Below are 16,471 nucleotides of genomic sequence, written 5' to 3' on the forward strand. Positions count from 1 at the left end.
CTATGCCTCGGCTAATAAAGGCAAGTATCCCGTGTGCCGTCTTAACCACCTTATCTACCTGTCCTGCTACCTTCAGGGATCTGTGGACATGCACTCCAAGGTCCCTCTGATCCTCTGCACTTCTCAGTGTCCTACCATTTATAGTGTATTCCCTTGCCTTGTTAGCCCTCCCCAAATGCATCACCTCACACTTCTCCGGATTGAATTCCATTTGCCACTGTTCTGCCCACCTGACCAGTCCATTGATATCTTCCTGCAGTCTGCAGCTTTCTTCTTCATTATCAATCACACGGCCAATTTTTGCATCATCTGCAAACTTCTTAATCATACTTCCTACATTCAAGACCAACTCATTGATATGGACCAATCAGCAGAACACGTTCTGTTGACGTCATGACGTCTGCACCTTTTATGACGTCAAGACGTCCCAGAGCACGTCACCCGCCGCCCGCCCATTGATCCCAGGATCTGTCTCCCTAATGGTCGGCGGACACGTCAATCACGCCCGCTGCCCGCTGTCACGTGCCCCTGAGGCGTTCTCCGGCTCCGCCCGAGTGAAGTCGCTCCATTCGGTGCCTGCGGAGCCCTCGGACTCTCAGGCTTGGATTCCCCTTTATTCTCTCCCCTCCTCTGATCTCAATCGGATCTGGGGGAAAACTCACTTTCCCTCACTGATTGCGGCTCTTCACCAACACCGACTTTACAAAGAAAGCCCCGCGTGGCAGCCTGGAGCTCGGGCCCAGCGCACAGGCGCGGGGGAGGATGATTGACAGGGGCCCAGGGTGTGTGCTGAGCATGCGCGGTGCGGGCCGGGCGCCTGTGGAGCAGGAGAGGGCTGGGCCATGTGGCGCATGCGCGGGGTCAGCCACAACTCAGCGCGGCGGCCAGGACGCTTTCTGGAGCGCGGGGGCTTGTGGGTATTGTAGCCGCCATTACTATTGATCCTTTCAACCAACCTGTGCAGCAGCTGGGGCCTGAAAATCAGCTTCACTGCCCCTGGGCTGGGAAAAGGGGGACATGAGTACAGGTACCGTACCATAGTGGTTATGTTACTGGACTAGTTATCCAGAGGCCTGGACTAGTGATCTGGAGAAGTGAGTTCAAGTGAGAACTATATCTAACTCCTTCTTGAATATATTTAACAATTCATTAAATATATTCAAGAAGGAGTTAGATATATTTTTTAAGGCTAAAGGGATCAAGGGATATGGGGAGAAAGCAGGGACAGGGTACTGAATTTGGATGATCAGCCATGATCTCATTGAATGGCGGAGCAGGCTCGAGGGGCCGAATGGCCTACTCCAGCTCCTATCTTCTATGTTTCTATGTAATCCCAGCACGGCAGCTGCAGAACTTAAATTCAGTTAATTAAATAAATCTGGAATTAAAAGGCTAGTAATGGTGACCATGAAACCGTCGTTAAAAACCCATCTGGTTCACTAATCTGACTGGCTTATATGTGACTTCACACTCACAGCAATGTGGTTGTCCCTTAACTGCCCTCTGAAGTGGCCTAGCAAGCCCCTCAATTGTACCAAACCACTGCAAAGAAGTGTAACCGCACTGTGGGAGCACCTTCACCACACGGACTGCAGCGGTTCAAGGCGGCGGCTCGCCACCACCTTCTCAAGGGCAACTAGAGATGGGCAATAAATGCTGGTGTTGCCAGCGACGCCCACATCCCGTGAACACTAAAGGGATCAACTGAATGGCGGAGCAGGCTCGAGGGGCAGAATGGCCTACTCCTGCTCCTTCTATGTTTCTATGAATGATTATATAAATAAAATGGAGCCACATTCTCCCTCTTACCCCTTTCTACACTCCTTTCACAGGGTTTTAGAAGTGGAGCCTTTACGGACAGGAGGCTAAGACCAAACATCACGTCAAGATCTGACAGAGTTACAGGATTCCTCAGGACCTGATGCCATCGGTCCTCCAATCTGCTGGCACACCAGTGAACCAGAGAGTTCACACTGATGAGAGACCTTTTAAATGTTCTGAGTGTGGGAAGAGCTTCAAGATCTACAAGCACCTGAAGCGACACCAGTGGCTACATATTGGGGAGAGCCCGTTCACCGCCCCGTGTTCCAGAAGGGATTCACTCAGTCATCGGCTCCGATGATACACCAGCAAGATCACACGAGGGAGAGACCTTTAACCCGCTCCGTGTGTGGGAAGGGATTAATTGCACCCTCCATGCTGCTGAGACACCAGCTTGTCCACACCGATGTGAGACCGTTGACCTGCTCCGTGTTTTTGAATCGATTCTCTCATTCTGCCACCCTCCTGAGACACCAGCTTGTTCACAGTGATGAGAGACCAATTAAATGTTCTGACTGTGGGAAGAGATTTAAAAGGTCCCAGGATCTGAAGAGACACCAGCTGGAGAGAGCAGGAGAGATTCTGTTCACCTGCTCCGTGTGTGGGAAGAGATTTACTCGGTCCTCGAATCTGCTGGCACACCAGCGAGTTCACACTGGGGAGAGACCGGTAAAACACTCCGACTGTGGGAAAAGCTTTATAAGGTCCCAGGAGCTGAAGGGACACCAGCTGGAGAGAGCAGGAAAGAGGGCGTTCACCTGCTCCGTGTGTGGGAAGGGATTCACTCAGTCATCCAACCTACTGACACACCAGCGAGTTCACACTGGGGCGAGACCGTATAAATGTTCTGTCTGTGGGAAGAGCTTTAAAAGCTCCGCGGAAATGAAGAAACACCAGCGAGTTCACACTGATGAGAGACCATTTACATGTTCTGCCTGTGGGAAGAGCTTTAAAAGCTCCACGGAACTGACGTTACACCAGCGAGTTCACACTGATGAGAGACCATTTACATGTCCTGCCTGTGGGAAGAGCTTTAAAAGCTCCATGGGACTGAAGTTACACCAGCGAGTTCACACTGATGAGAGACCATTTACTTGTCCTGTCTGTGGGAAGAGCTTTAAAAGCTCTGGGGATCTGAACGGACACCAGCGAGTTCACACTGATGAGAGACCATTTAAATGTTCTGCCTGTGGGAAGAGCTTTAAAACCTCTCGGGATCTGAAGCAACACCAGCTTGTTCACACTGATGCGAGACCATTTAAATGTTCTGCCTGTGGGAAGAGCTTTAAAACCTCTGGGGATCTGAAGCAACACCAGCGAGTTCACTCCGATCAGAGACCATTTACATGTTCTGTCTGTGGGATGAGCTTTAAAAGATCCAGGAATCTGAACGGACACCAGCGAGTTCACACTGGGAAAAGGCCATTCACCTGCTCCGTGTGTGGGAAGGGATTCACTCTGTCATCCCACCTGTTGACACACCAGCGAGTTCACTCTGATGAGAGACCATTCACCTGCTCCGTGTGTGGGAAGGGATTCACTCGGTCAGCCCAACTGGTGAGACACCAGCAAGTTCACACTGTTCTGTAGTGCAGGGCCCTGCAGAAAGCTGGGGTGACATGAACATGGAATGGATGAATGTTTTATAAATTCTTGGACTGCTGTTTAATCTTTAAGACTGTTGTGCTGATGATTCCCTTCGATTGACTGTTCATGGTGTTACATAGAATGTACAGCACAGAAACAGGCCATTCGGCCCAACTGGTCCATGCCGGTGTTTATGCCCCACACCCACCCTACTTCAATTAACCCGATCAACATCTCCTCCCATTCCTTTCTCCCTCGTGTGGCTTCCCCATAAATCCATCTGTGCTGTTCACCTCAACTACTCCCTGTGGTAGTGAGTTCCACATTCTCACCATTCTCTGGGTAAAGACATTTCTCCTGTATTCACTACTGGATTTATTAGTGACTTTTATATTTATAGCAACATAAATATGATGAGATTTTGTTAAGCTGACCAGTATGTTGTTGTACTTTGTCTTTTTCTGATGAATGAAACATTACTGAGCCCCTGTACCCGTGTTATGGGATGAAGTGCCAGACAAGTGAAGGCACAACGTCTGGGTGTGAATCTGATAATAACCTCACGGACCGTATAGGTGTGATAACCAGATGGGCTTGTGGTTATAGTCTGGCCACAGATGGACTAAATTCCCTGAATTAGCAGGAGTTCAGGAGGCAGTCAACAGACGGGTCCAAACAATCCCATTTCCTGAGTGGTAACCAAGCTTGTGTATAAGAACAGGCCACTTAAACCGTTGTCAGTTGGAACAGACTCGAGAAGATCGCACGCGAATCCACTGTACTTCTATTCTCCAGATTGAGGGAATTATCACCCGATCTGTGTTATGCAGCGCTCTTAATAAAGCCTGGAGAGACCATTTGTGTTCTTGTGAGCTTGATTATCTGGTATCCGAAACCCTGGGACTCCCGATCATTAGAGTCAACCTCAGTGTGTGGAAAGGGATTCCCTGGTGTATCCCACCCGCTGACACACCAGAGTGTCCACAGTGTGACTGCGGTGGGTCGATTCCACTGTTTCCGATGCCTTTAATCACAGGCATGTGCGGCCCAGTTAAAGGGACATCGACCGTCACATCCTCTTCCCTCGGAGTATTGGTGTCAGTTAAAGAGTCTGCGATCTTTCTGTCTTCTCCTTTGTAACTAAAGGGACAATGTGTCTCCTTACCTCAGCGTAACACCTCGATATTTAAAGGGACATTGTCTCTCTGTATTCATAGAATCACAGAATAGCACAGAAGGAGGCCATTCGGCCCATCGAGCCTGTGCCGGCTCTTTTGAAGAGCAATCCAGTTAGTCCCACTCCTCCGCTCTTTCCCCATATCCCTGCAATTTATTTCAGTTCAAGTATTTATCCCGCCCCCTTTTGAAGGCTCCTGTTGAATCTGCTTCCACCGCCCTATCAGGCAGCCCCTTCCCCATCACAACAACTCGCTGTGGAAAAAAAGTTTCCTCAGGTCACCTCTGGTTCTTCCGTCAATCACCTTCAATCTGCGTCCTCTGGTTAACGACCCTTCCTCCACTGCAACAGTTTCTCCTTATTTACTCTATCCAAACCCTTCATGATTTTTAACACCTCTAGTAAATCTCCCCTTAACCTTCTCTGCTCCAAGGAGAACAACCCCAGCTTCTCCAGTCTCTCCACATAACTGAAGCCCCTCATCCCTGGTACCATTCTGGTTAATCTCCCCTTAACCTTCTCTGCTCCAAGGAGAACAATCCCAGCTTCTCCCGTCTCTCCACATAACTGACGTCCCTCATCCCTGGTCCCATTCTAGGAAATTTCTTCTGCACCCTCTCTTAGGCCTTGACATCCTTCCTAAAGTGTGGTGCCCAGCGGAAGCCTAACCAGTGTTTTATAAAGGCTTAGCATAACTTGCTTGCTTTTGTACTCTATTCCTCTATTAATAAAGTCAAGGATCCTGTTTGCTTTTTAACAGCCTTCTCAACTTGTCCTGCCACCTTCTAAGATTTGTGTACAGACACCCCGAGGTCTCTCTGTTCCTGCACCCTCTTTAAAACTGGACCATTTAGTTTTATTGCCTCTCCTCATTCCTCCTCCCAAAATGTATCACTTCACACTTCTGTGTTAAATTTCATCTCACATGTCTGCCCATTTCACCAGTCTGTCTATGTCCTCCTGAAGTCTGTTACTACCCTCACTGTTTATGACATTTCCAAGTTTCATGTCCTCTGCAAACTTTGAAATTGAGCCCTGTACACCCAAGTCCCGGTCATTAATATGGATCAAAAAGAGCAGTGGTCCTAATTGTGAGCCCTGGGGATCCCCACTGAATCCCTCCCTCCAGTCTGAAACACAGCCGTTCCCCACTACTCTCTGCCTTCTGTCCCTGAGCCCATTCTAGATCCATGCTGCCACTGTCCCTTTAATCCCATGGACTAAGGCCAACAAGTCTATTATGTGGGACTTTGTCAAACGCCTTTTGAGAGTCCATATACACAACATCAACCGCTCTACCCTCAACCCTCTCCATTACTTCATCAAAGAACTCCATCAAGTTAGTCAGACACGATTTGCCTTTAACAAACTGACATTCAGTTACTAGCCCAGACTTTTCCAAGGGCCAATGAATTTTGTCCCGGATTATTGTCTCTAAAAGTTTCCCCACCACCGACGTTCGGCTGACTGGCCTGTAGTTGCTGGGTTTATCCCTCTCCCCTATGTTAAACAGGGCTGTAACATTTGCAATCCTCATAAACCTCCTTTTTCTCTCTCACTTTAACCTCTATCTTTAGTCATCCAGGGAGCTCTAGCTTTGGATGCCCTTCCTTTCCCCCTCATAGGAATGTGTCTGCTCTGTACCCGAACCAGCTCCTCTTTGAAGGCCTCCCATTGTTCATTTTCTGTTTTGCCTCCCAATTTTTGACTCCAATCCACCTGGGCCAGATCCCTTTTCCTCTCACTGCAGTTAGCCCTCCTCCAGTTAATTATTTGTACGCTTGATTGTTCCTTGTCCTTTTCTATAACTATTCTAAACCTGATGATATTATGATCACTGTTCCCCTAAATACTCTCCCACTGAAACACGCTCCACGCGCCCCACTTCATTCCCCAGAACTAGATCCAGCTCTGCTTCCTTCCTCATTGGGCTGGAAACACACTGATCCAGAAAGTTCTCTTGTACACATTTCAGGGATTACTCCCCAATTTGCCCTTTACACTGTTACTATCTACATTCGGATAATTGAAGTCCCCCATTAACACTACTCTGGAAGATCGATAAATCCCCAGGACCTGATAATCTATACCCTAGGGCACTTAAGGAAGTGGCCCTAGAAATAGTAGATGCTTTGCTGATCATCTTCCAAAATTCAATAGACTCTGGAACTGTACCCATGGATTGGAGGGTAGCTAATGTTACCCCACTATTCAAAAAAGGTGGTAGAGAGAAAACGGGGAATTACAGACCGGTAAGCCTGACATCGGTAGTGGGGAAAATGCTGGTGTCCATTATAAAAGATGTAATAGCAGAGCACTTGGAAAACAGTGACAGGATCAGACAAAGTCAACATGGATTTACAAAAGGTAAATCGTGCTTGACTAATCTACTGGAATTTTTTGAGGATGTAACTGGTAAAATAGATAAGGGAGAACCAGTGGATGTGGTGTATTTGGACTTTCAGAAGGCTTTTGATAAGGTCCCGCATAAGAGATTAGCATGTAAAGTTAAGGCACATGGGATTGGGGGTAAGGTACTGACTTGGATAGAGAACTGGTTGGCAGACAGAAAGCAAAGAGTTGGAATAAATGGGTAATTTTCCGAGTGGCAAACAGTGACTAGTGGAGTACCGCAGGGATCGGTCCTTGGACCCCAGCTATTCACAATATATATTAATGATCTAGACAAGGGAACTAGATGAATATCTCCAAATTTGCAAACGACACAAAGCTGGGTGGGCGTGTGTGCTGTGATTAGGATGCCGAGAAACTCCAGTATGATTGGATAGGTTAGGTGATTGGGCAAAAGCATGGTAGATGCAATATAACATGGATAAATGTGAGGTAATCCACTCTGGTGGCAAAAACAGGAAGGCAGATTATTATCTGAATGGCAATAGATTGGGAGAAGGGCAAGTGCAACGAGACCTGGGTGTTATTGTGCACCAGTCGCTGAAGGTAAGCATGCAGGTGCAGCAGGCGGTTAAGAAGGCAAATGGTATGTTGGCCCTTGTAGCGAGAGGGTTTGAGTACAGGAACAAGGATGTCTTGCTGCAGTTGTACAGGGCCTTGGTGAGACCACATCTTGAGTATTGTGTGCAGTTTTGGTCACCTTATCTGAGGAAGGATGTTCTTGCCATGGAAGGAGTTCAGCAAACATTCACCAGGCTGATACTTGGGATGGCAGGAATGACGTATGTGGAGAGATTGGGACGATTGGGCTTGTACTCGCTGGAGTTTGGAAGAATGAGAGGGGATCTTATTGAAACTTATAAAATTCTGACAGGACTGGACAGAGTAGATGCAGGAAGGATGTTCCCGATGGTCGGGGAGTCCAGAACCAGGGGTCACAGTCTAAGGATAAGGGGTAGGCCATTTAGGACAGAAATGAGGAGGAATTTCTTCACCCAGAGAGTGGTGAACCTGTGGAATTCTCTAACACAGAAGGCAGTAGAGGCCAATTCATTAAATATATTCAAGAAGGTGTTGGATATATTTCTTAAGGTTAAAGGGATCAAGGGGTATGGGGAGAAAGCAGGGACCGGGTACTGAATTTGGATGATCAGCCATGATCGCATTGAATGGCGGAGCAGGCTCGAGGGGCTGAATGGCCGACTCCTGCTCCTATCTTCTATGTTTCTATGTTCTTGCATCTTTCTGTAATTTGCCTGCAAATCTGCTCCTCTATCTCCTCCCCACTATTTGGTGGCCTGTAGTAAACACCCAGCAGTGTAATAGCTCCTCTATCTCCTCCCCACTATTTGGTGGCCTGTAGTAAACACCCAGCAGTGTAATCGCTCCTCTATCTCCTCCCCACTATTTGGTGGCCTGTAGTAAACACCCAGCAGTGTAATAGCTCCTCTATCTCCTCCCCACTATTTGGTGGCCTGTAGTAAACACCCAGCAGTGTAATAGCTCCTCTATCTCCTCCCCACTATTTGGTGGCCTGTAGTAAACACCCAGCAGTGTAATAGCTCCTCTATCTCCTCCCCACTATTTGGTGACCTGTAGTAAACACCCAGCAGTGTAATCGCTCCTCTATCTCCTTCCCACTATTTGGTGGCCTGTAGTAAACACCCAGCAGTGTAATAGCTCCTCTATCTCCTCCCCACTATTTGGTGGCCTGTAGTAAACACCCAGCATTTTAATCGCTCCTCTATCTCCTCCCCACTATTTGGTGGCCTGTAGTAAACACCCAGCAGTGTAATCGCTCCTCTATCTCCTCCCCACTATTTGGTGGCCTGTAGTAAACACCCAGTAGTGTAATAGCTCCTCTATCTCCTCCCCACTATTTGGTGGCCTGTAGTAAACACCCAGCAGTGTAATAGCTCCTCTATCTCCTCCCCACTATTTGGTGGCCTGTAGTAAACACCCAGCATTTTAATCGCTCCTCTATCTCCTCCCCACTATTTGGTGGCCTGTAGTAAACACCCAGCAGTGTAATCGCTCCTCTATCTCCTCCCCACTATTTGGTGGCCTGTAGTAAACACCCAGCAGTGTAATCGCTCCTCTATTGTTCCTGAATTCAAACCAACCTTTGCTCCCTCGACTACATCACCCTCTCCAGCGCTGTAATAGTTTAGTTGATCAATACTGCCACCCCTTCTCTTTTTCGTTCTCTATCTTTCCTGAATACCTTGTAGCCAGGAATATTAAGATCCCAATCCTCCCTTTCTTTGAGTCTGGTCTCTGTTATTGCCCCTATATCATAGTCCCCTGTGGCACCTTGTGCCTGCAGCTCACCAACCTTATTTACCAGGCTATGTGCATTTACACACATGCACTCCAAACCCATCTTAGTCTGCCTCGCTTTTGCCCCGTCTGATTCCTCCTATTTCTGAACTTTTCTTTACTCTGGTGCTATTTCTCTCTCTTATATATTATTATATCTATGACAGCTAGTTCTGGTCTCCCCCGACAAGTGGAAACATTTTCTCCACGTCTACCCTATCAAACCCTTTCATAATCTTGATGACCTCTATCTGGTCACCCCTCAGCCTTCTCTTTTCCAGAGAAATGAGCCCCCAGCCTGTTCAGCCTTTCCTGATCGGTATATCCTCCCAGTTCTGGTGTCATTCTTGTGAATCTTTTTTGCACGTACCACTGATGTCAGGCTAACTGGCCCAGGGGTCCTTGTTTTCTCTCGCCCTCCTTTCTTGAATGGTGGGGTTACATTTGATACCTTCCGATCCCCGGGGACCATTCTAGAATTTAAGGAATTCTGGAAGATCAAAACCAAGACTCGAGGAGTTATTGGTAAACTCCTGGAGTCTGTAATATGGGATAAAGTTAATTACAAACTCGCAGAACAAGGAGAATTGCGGTCCCTTTAACCAGCACAAATCCCTGTGTGGAGGAGAGGGGGAGATACAGTCTGTCCCAGGAACTGTCGCACAACAGAATGAGAGACCCTGTCCCTTTGATTCATGAATTTAAAAAGTCTGTATTGCAACCTGAGCCCGTGTGTTGTGAGCCAAAGAGCCTTGTGTCCAATGAGGGGAATAAAGGCCCACAGCCTCCCCTGGCCCCGGGCCCTGAACAAGGGACTGGAGAAACTCGCTGCCCTGCGGATCAGACAATCAGCCGGCACAAGTCCCGCCCCTCAGGCTCCCCGGTTGGTTGGAGGACCCGCCGCCAGCTCGCTCCTCCAGCCCCGCCCCGCTCGTTCCCTATTGGTCGTAAGCTCCCGTCAATCAGGCCCTGGGCCCGGGTCACGAGTCCCTCACAAAGAAAGCCCCGCACGGTCACCGGGCGGAGCTATTGGTCGGCGGGAGTGGTGTCGGGAGATTAATAAACTGCGGGTAGTCCGCGCCGCAGGGTTTATAAAGCTGGAGAACGGCCTCAGGCCCGAATGAGATCCAGCGGCCTGGTCTCTGTTCCACCGGACTGCAGTTGTGAGGCTTTTTCTCGGTGACAGGCCCGGGTTACGCGCCACCATCTTGGTGCAGGAAAGACAGACCGGTTCCACTGGCAGCACGGCGCATGCGTGGCCATCTTGGTACAGGAACAAGGAGTGGGCGGGGCTTCAGGGTCCCCGTGACCAGGAGAGACAATCATTGACTCATTGATTTTATTCTCACTCTGCACAAAGCGGGTGTAGAACTGAACCCAACCAGAGTAGAGTGAGGGGGAAAACTGGGAGTGGAGGAAAGAAATGTTGGAGATGGTGCGATGGGTTTGGATTTCAGCACAGGGAGGAGGGAGAGTGTGTGGGACGGGGATTTACAGCTTTGGGGAAATGAGAGGAAAGAATGTTCCACAGAAACTAGAATTGTTTGTTCTGAATTTCTATCCTGTATTTACAGTGATGGCTTTTCTAAACTCCTTTTACAGGGTATTAGAAGGGGAGGATTTGCAGACGGGATACTCAAACCAAACATCACATCAAGATCTGACAGAGTCACTCCATTCATCAGGACCTGAATATCATTGACCTTTGAATATGGAAGGACAAACGTTTGTTTGTTCTGTCTGTGGGAAAAGATTTCAAACATCCGTGTGACTGGAAAACACACACCCGAGTAAGAGTGTTCCAGTGCACTGACTGTGGAAAGAGGTTTAACCAGTTACACAGCCTGAAAAACATCGCACCATTCACAGCGGGGAGAAACCATACACGTGTTGTGTGTGGATGAGGCTTTAACTGATCGTCCAACCTGGATAAACACAAGGACTCCCGCACCACGGAAAAACAGTGGAAATGTGGGGATTGTGGGAAGAGATTCAGTTATCCATCCAAGCTGGAAACTCATCGGCACACTCACATCGGGGAGAGGCCGTTCACCTGCTCCGTGTGTGGGAAGGGATTCGCAGAGTTATCCAAGCTCCAGATACACCAGTGAGTTCATACTGGGGAGAGGCCGTTCACGTGTGTTGAATGTGGGAAGGGATTCACTCAGTCATCCAACCTCCATGCACACCAGCAAGTTCACACTGGGGAGAAACCGTTCTCCTGCTCCGTGTGTGGGAAGGGATTTGCAGACTCATCCAAGCTCCAGATACACCAGAGAGTTCACACTGGGGAGAGGCGGTTCACCTGCTCCATGTGTGGGAAGGGATTCACTGGTTCATCCACCCTGCTGAGACACCAGCTTGCTCACACTGATAAGAGACCATTTAAATGTTCCCACTGTGGGATGAGCTTTAAAAGTCCTGGGGAGCTGAAGGGACACCAGCGAGCTCACACTGGGGAGAAGCCGTTCACCTGCTCTGTCTGTGGGAAGGGATTCACTCGGTCCTCCAACCTGCTGGCACATCAGCGAGTTCACACTGACGAGAGACCCTTTAAATGTTCTGACTGTGGGAAAAGTTTTAAAAGCTCCCGGGAGCTGAATGGACACCAACGATTTCACACTGGCTACCGACCATAGAGCACATATACCAGAAACGCTGTTTACGGAGGTCACGGTCCATCATCAAAGACCCTACCCACCCCAGCCACAGTCTGTTCACCCTCCTGCCATCTGGGAGATGCTACAGATGCATTTGCACCCGTACGACCACATTTAGGAACAGCTTCTTTCCCAGGGCTGTCATCCTACTGAACTCCACAAATAAACTCTAAAGCCTGCACATCTGCCAATGCACTTTATTATGGTTATGTTTATGTTAATGTATTACAAGCCAAATGTATGTTGAATGTTTAAATGTCTTAATCTAAATGTACACTCTCGGGAGCCGCAAGCCTACATTTCGTTGTACTGCACTTGTGCACTAACAATGACAATAAAAGTTGATTTAATTTGATTTGATTTGATTCACTGTTCACCTGCACTGTGTGTGGGAAGGGATTCACTCGGTCCTCCAACCTGCTGGCACACCACCTTGTTCACACTGACGAGAGATCTGTGAAATGTTCTGACTGGGAAGAGCTTTAAAAGCTTGAAGAGCCTTAAGAGACACCAGCATCTTCACACTGATCATAGAATCTAACAGCACAGAAGGTGGTGATTCGGCCCATCCTGTCTGTGCTGGCTCTTTGAAAGAGCTGTCCAATTTAGTCCCAAACCCCAGCTTTATCCCCAGAACTCTGCAAACTAGTCCTCTTCAAGTACATGTACAATTACCGTTTGAAAGTTGCTGTGGAACCTGATTCCAGCATCCTTTCAGATGGTGCGTTCCAGATCTTAACAACCATAGAAACATAGAAACGCAGAAGATAGGAGCAGGAATGGGCCATTTGGCCCCTCGAGCCTGTTCTGCCATTCAATGCGATCATGGCTGATCATCCAAATTCAGTACCCTGTCCCTGCTTTCTCTCCATATCCCTTGATCCCTTTAGCCTTAAGAAATATATCCAACTCCTTGAATATATTTAATGAATTGGCCTCTACAGCCTTCTGTGGTAGAGAATTCCACAGGTTCACTCTCTGGGTGAAGAAATTCCTCCTTAACTCTGTCTAAATGGCTTACCCCTTGTCTTTAGACTGTGACCCCTGGTTTTGGACTCCCTGACCATCGGAAACATCGTTCCTGCATCTAGTTCCCCAGTACTGTCAGAATTTTATAAGTTTCAATGAGATCCCCTCTCATTCTTCTAAACTCCAGTGAGTACAAGCCCAATCGACCCAATCTCTCCTCATGCGTCATTTCTGCCATCCCAGGTATCAGCCTGGTGAATCTTTGCTGAAATCCTTCCATGGCAAGAACATCCTTCCTCAGATAAGGCGACCAAAACTGCACACATTACTCAAGGATTGGTCTCACCAAGGACCTGTACAACTGCAGCAAGACATCCTTGTTCCTGTACTCGAATCCTGTCGCTACAAAGGCCAACATGCCATTTGCCTTCTTAACCGCCTGCTGCACCTGCATGCTTACCTTCAGCGACTGGTGCACAAGGACACCCAGGTCTCGTTGCACTTCCCCTTCTCCCAACTATTGCCATTCAGATAATAATCTGCCTTCCTGTTTTGGCCACCAAAGTGGATAACGTCACATTTATCCACGTTATATTGCATCTGCCATGCTTCTGCCCAATCACCCAACCTGTCCAAATCATCCTGTAGTTTCTCGGCATCCTCCTCACAGCACACACACCCACCCAGTTTTGTGTCGTCTGCAAATTTGGAGATATTACATCTAGTTCCCTTGTCTAGATCATTAATATATATTGTGAATAGCTGGGGTCCAAGGACCGATCCCTGCGGTACCCCACTAGTCACTGCCTGCCATTCAGAAAAAGACCTGCTTATTCCAACTCTTTGCTTCCTGTCTGCCAACCAGTTCTCTATCAAAGTCAATACCTTGCCCCCAATCCCATGTGCCTTAACTTTACACGCTAATCTCTTATGCGGGACCTTATCGAAAGCCTTCTGAAACCAAATACACCACATCCACTGGTTCTCCCTTATCTATTTTACCAGTTACATCCTCAAAAAATTCCAGTAGATTAGTCAAGCATGATTTACCTTTTGTAAATTCATGTTAACGTTGTCCGATCCTGTCACTGTTTTCCAAGTGCTCTGCTATTACATCTTTTATAATGAACTCTAGCATTTTCCCCACTACCGATGTCAGGCTTACCAGTGTGTAATTCCCCATTTTCTATCTACCACCTTTTTTGAATAGTGGGGTAACATTAGCTACTCTCCAATCCATGGGTTCTGTTCCAGATTCCTTCTACTATTTCTAGGGCCACTTCCTTAAGTACCCTAGGATGTAGATTATCAGGCCCTGGGGATTTATCCGCCTTCAATCCCATCAATTTCCCTAACACCATTTCCTGACAAATACTGATTTCTTTCAGTTCCCCCCTTTCATCAAACTCTATGTTCCCCGGCATCTCTGGGAGGTTATTTGTGTCCTACTTTGTGAAGACAGAACCAAAATATGTATTTAATTGGTCTGCCATTTCTTTGTTCCCCATTATAAATTCCCCTGATTCTGACTGCAAGGGACCTACGCTTGACTTCACCAATCTTTTTCTCTTCACATATCTATAAAAGCTTTTACAGTCAGTTTTTATGTTCCCTGCAAGCTTACTCTCATGTTCTATTTTCCCTTTCTTAATTAATCCCTTTGTCCTCCTTTGTTGAATCCTAAACTGCTCCCAATTCTCAGGTTTACTGCTTTTTCTGGCCAATTTATATGTCCTCTCCTTGGATCTTATGCTATCCCTAAATTCCCTTGTTAGCCACGGTTGAGTCTCCTTTTTTGTTTTATTTTTATGCCAAACTGGGATGAACAAATTCCGTAGTTCATCCATGCGGTCTTTGAATGTTTGCCATTGCCTATCCACCGTCAACCCTTTGAGTGACATTCTCCAATCAATCCTACCCAACTCGCGCCTCAGACCATCGTAGTTTCCTTTATTTAAATTCAGGACCCTCGTCTCTGAGTCAATTACTTCATTCTCCATCTTAATGAAGAATTCTATCATATTATGATCGCTCCGACCCAAGGGGCCCCGTACAACAAGATTGCTAATTAATCCTTTCTCATTACATAATACCCAGTCTAAGATGACCTGATCTCTGGTTGGTTCCTCGACATATTGGTCCAGGAAACCATCCTGTAAGCACCCCAGGAATTCTTCCTCCACAGTATTGTTACTAATTTGGTTGGCCCAATCTATATGTAGATTAAAGTCACCCATGATGACTCTGTGCCCTTATTGCACGCTTCTCTAATTTCCCTTTTAATATATACCACTTCCAATAACGTTTTCTGCCCCTTGGTATTTCTCAGTTCGACCGATACAGATTCCACATCGTCAGAGCCAATATCCTTCCTTACAATTGTGTTAATCCCTTCTTTAACCAGCAATGCTTCCACACCTGCCTTTCCTTTTTGCCTATCCTTCCTGAATATTGAATACCCCTGGATGTTGAGTTCCCAGCATTGGGAGCTTTACTCTGTATCTAACCCGCGCGTTACCTGCCCTGGCAGTGTTTAATGGGACAGTGTAGAGGGAGCTTTGCTCTGTATCCAACTCATGCTGTACCTGCACTGGGAGTGTTTGATGGGACAATGTAGACGGAGCTTTACTCTCTAACTAACCCACACTGTACCTGCCCTGGGAGTGCTGATGGGACAGTGTAGAGGGAGCTTCACTCTGCATCTAACTCATGCTGTACATGCCCTGGGAGTGTTTGATGGGACAGTGTAGAGGGAGATTTACTCTGTATCTAACCCGCGCTGTACCTGCCCTGGGAGTGTTTGATGGGACAGTGTAGAGGGAGCTTTACTCTGTATCTAACCCGTGCTGTACCTGCCCTTGGAGTGTTTGATGGGACAGTGTCGAGGGAGCCTTACTCTGTATCTAACCCATGCTGTACCTGCCCTGCGAGTGTTTGATGGGACAGTGTAGAGGGAGCATTACTCTGTACCTAACCCATGTTGTACCTGCCCTGGGGGTGTTTGATGGGACAGTGTATAGGCAGCTTTACTCTGTATCTAACCCGCACTGCACCTGCCCTGGGGGTGTTTGATGGGACAGTGTAGAGGGAGCTTTACTCTGTATCTAAATCATGCTGTACCTGCACTGGGAGTGTTTGTTGGGACAATTTAGAGGGAGCTTTTCTCTGTACCTATCCCACGTTGTACCTGCCCTGGGAGTGTTTGATGGGACAGTGTATAGGCAGCTTTACTCTCTATCTAACCCGCACTGTACCTGCCCTGGGAGTGTTTAATGGGACAGTGTAGAGGGAGCATTACTCTGTATCTAACCCATGTTGTACCTGCCCTGGGGGTGTTTGTTGGGAAAATTTAGAGGGAGCTTTACTCTGTATCTAACTCATGCTGTACCTGCCCTGGGAGTGTTTGATGGGAAAGTGTAGAGGGAGCTTTACTCTGTATCTAACACATGCTATACCTGCCCTGGGTGTGTTTAGTGGGACACTGCAGAGGGAGCTTTACTCTGTATATAACCTGCGCTGTACCTGC

The 16,471-nt window shown here is 47.6% G+C and overlaps 1 protein-coding gene across 1 annotated transcript; it reads left to right on the top strand.

The window, feature by feature from the left end:
• The first annotated feature begins 479 nt into the window (after positions 1 to 479).
• LOC147083109 (uncharacterized) lies at positions 480 to 12,263 on the top strand. The gene is made up of 3 exons (XM_085980265.1): positions 480 to 554; positions 2,215 to 3,378; positions 11,746 to 12,263. The coding sequence occupies exons 1-3, from the start codon at positions 480 to 482 to the stop codon at positions 11,953 to 11,955; spliced, it is 1,449 nt and encodes a 482-aa protein (XP_085836391.1). The 3' UTR covers positions 11,956 to 12,263.
• Positions 12,264 to 16,471: the final 4,208 nt, after the last annotated feature.

Source organism: Somniosus microcephalus, unplaced genomic scaffold (assembly GCF_052327205.1).
Source record: "Somniosus microcephalus isolate GS21.2 unplaced genomic scaffold, FLI_Smic_1.0 scaffold84, whole genome shotgun sequence".
Lineage (NCBI taxonomy): Eukaryota > Metazoa > Chordata > Chondrichthyes > Squaliformes > Somniosidae > Somniosus > Somniosus microcephalus.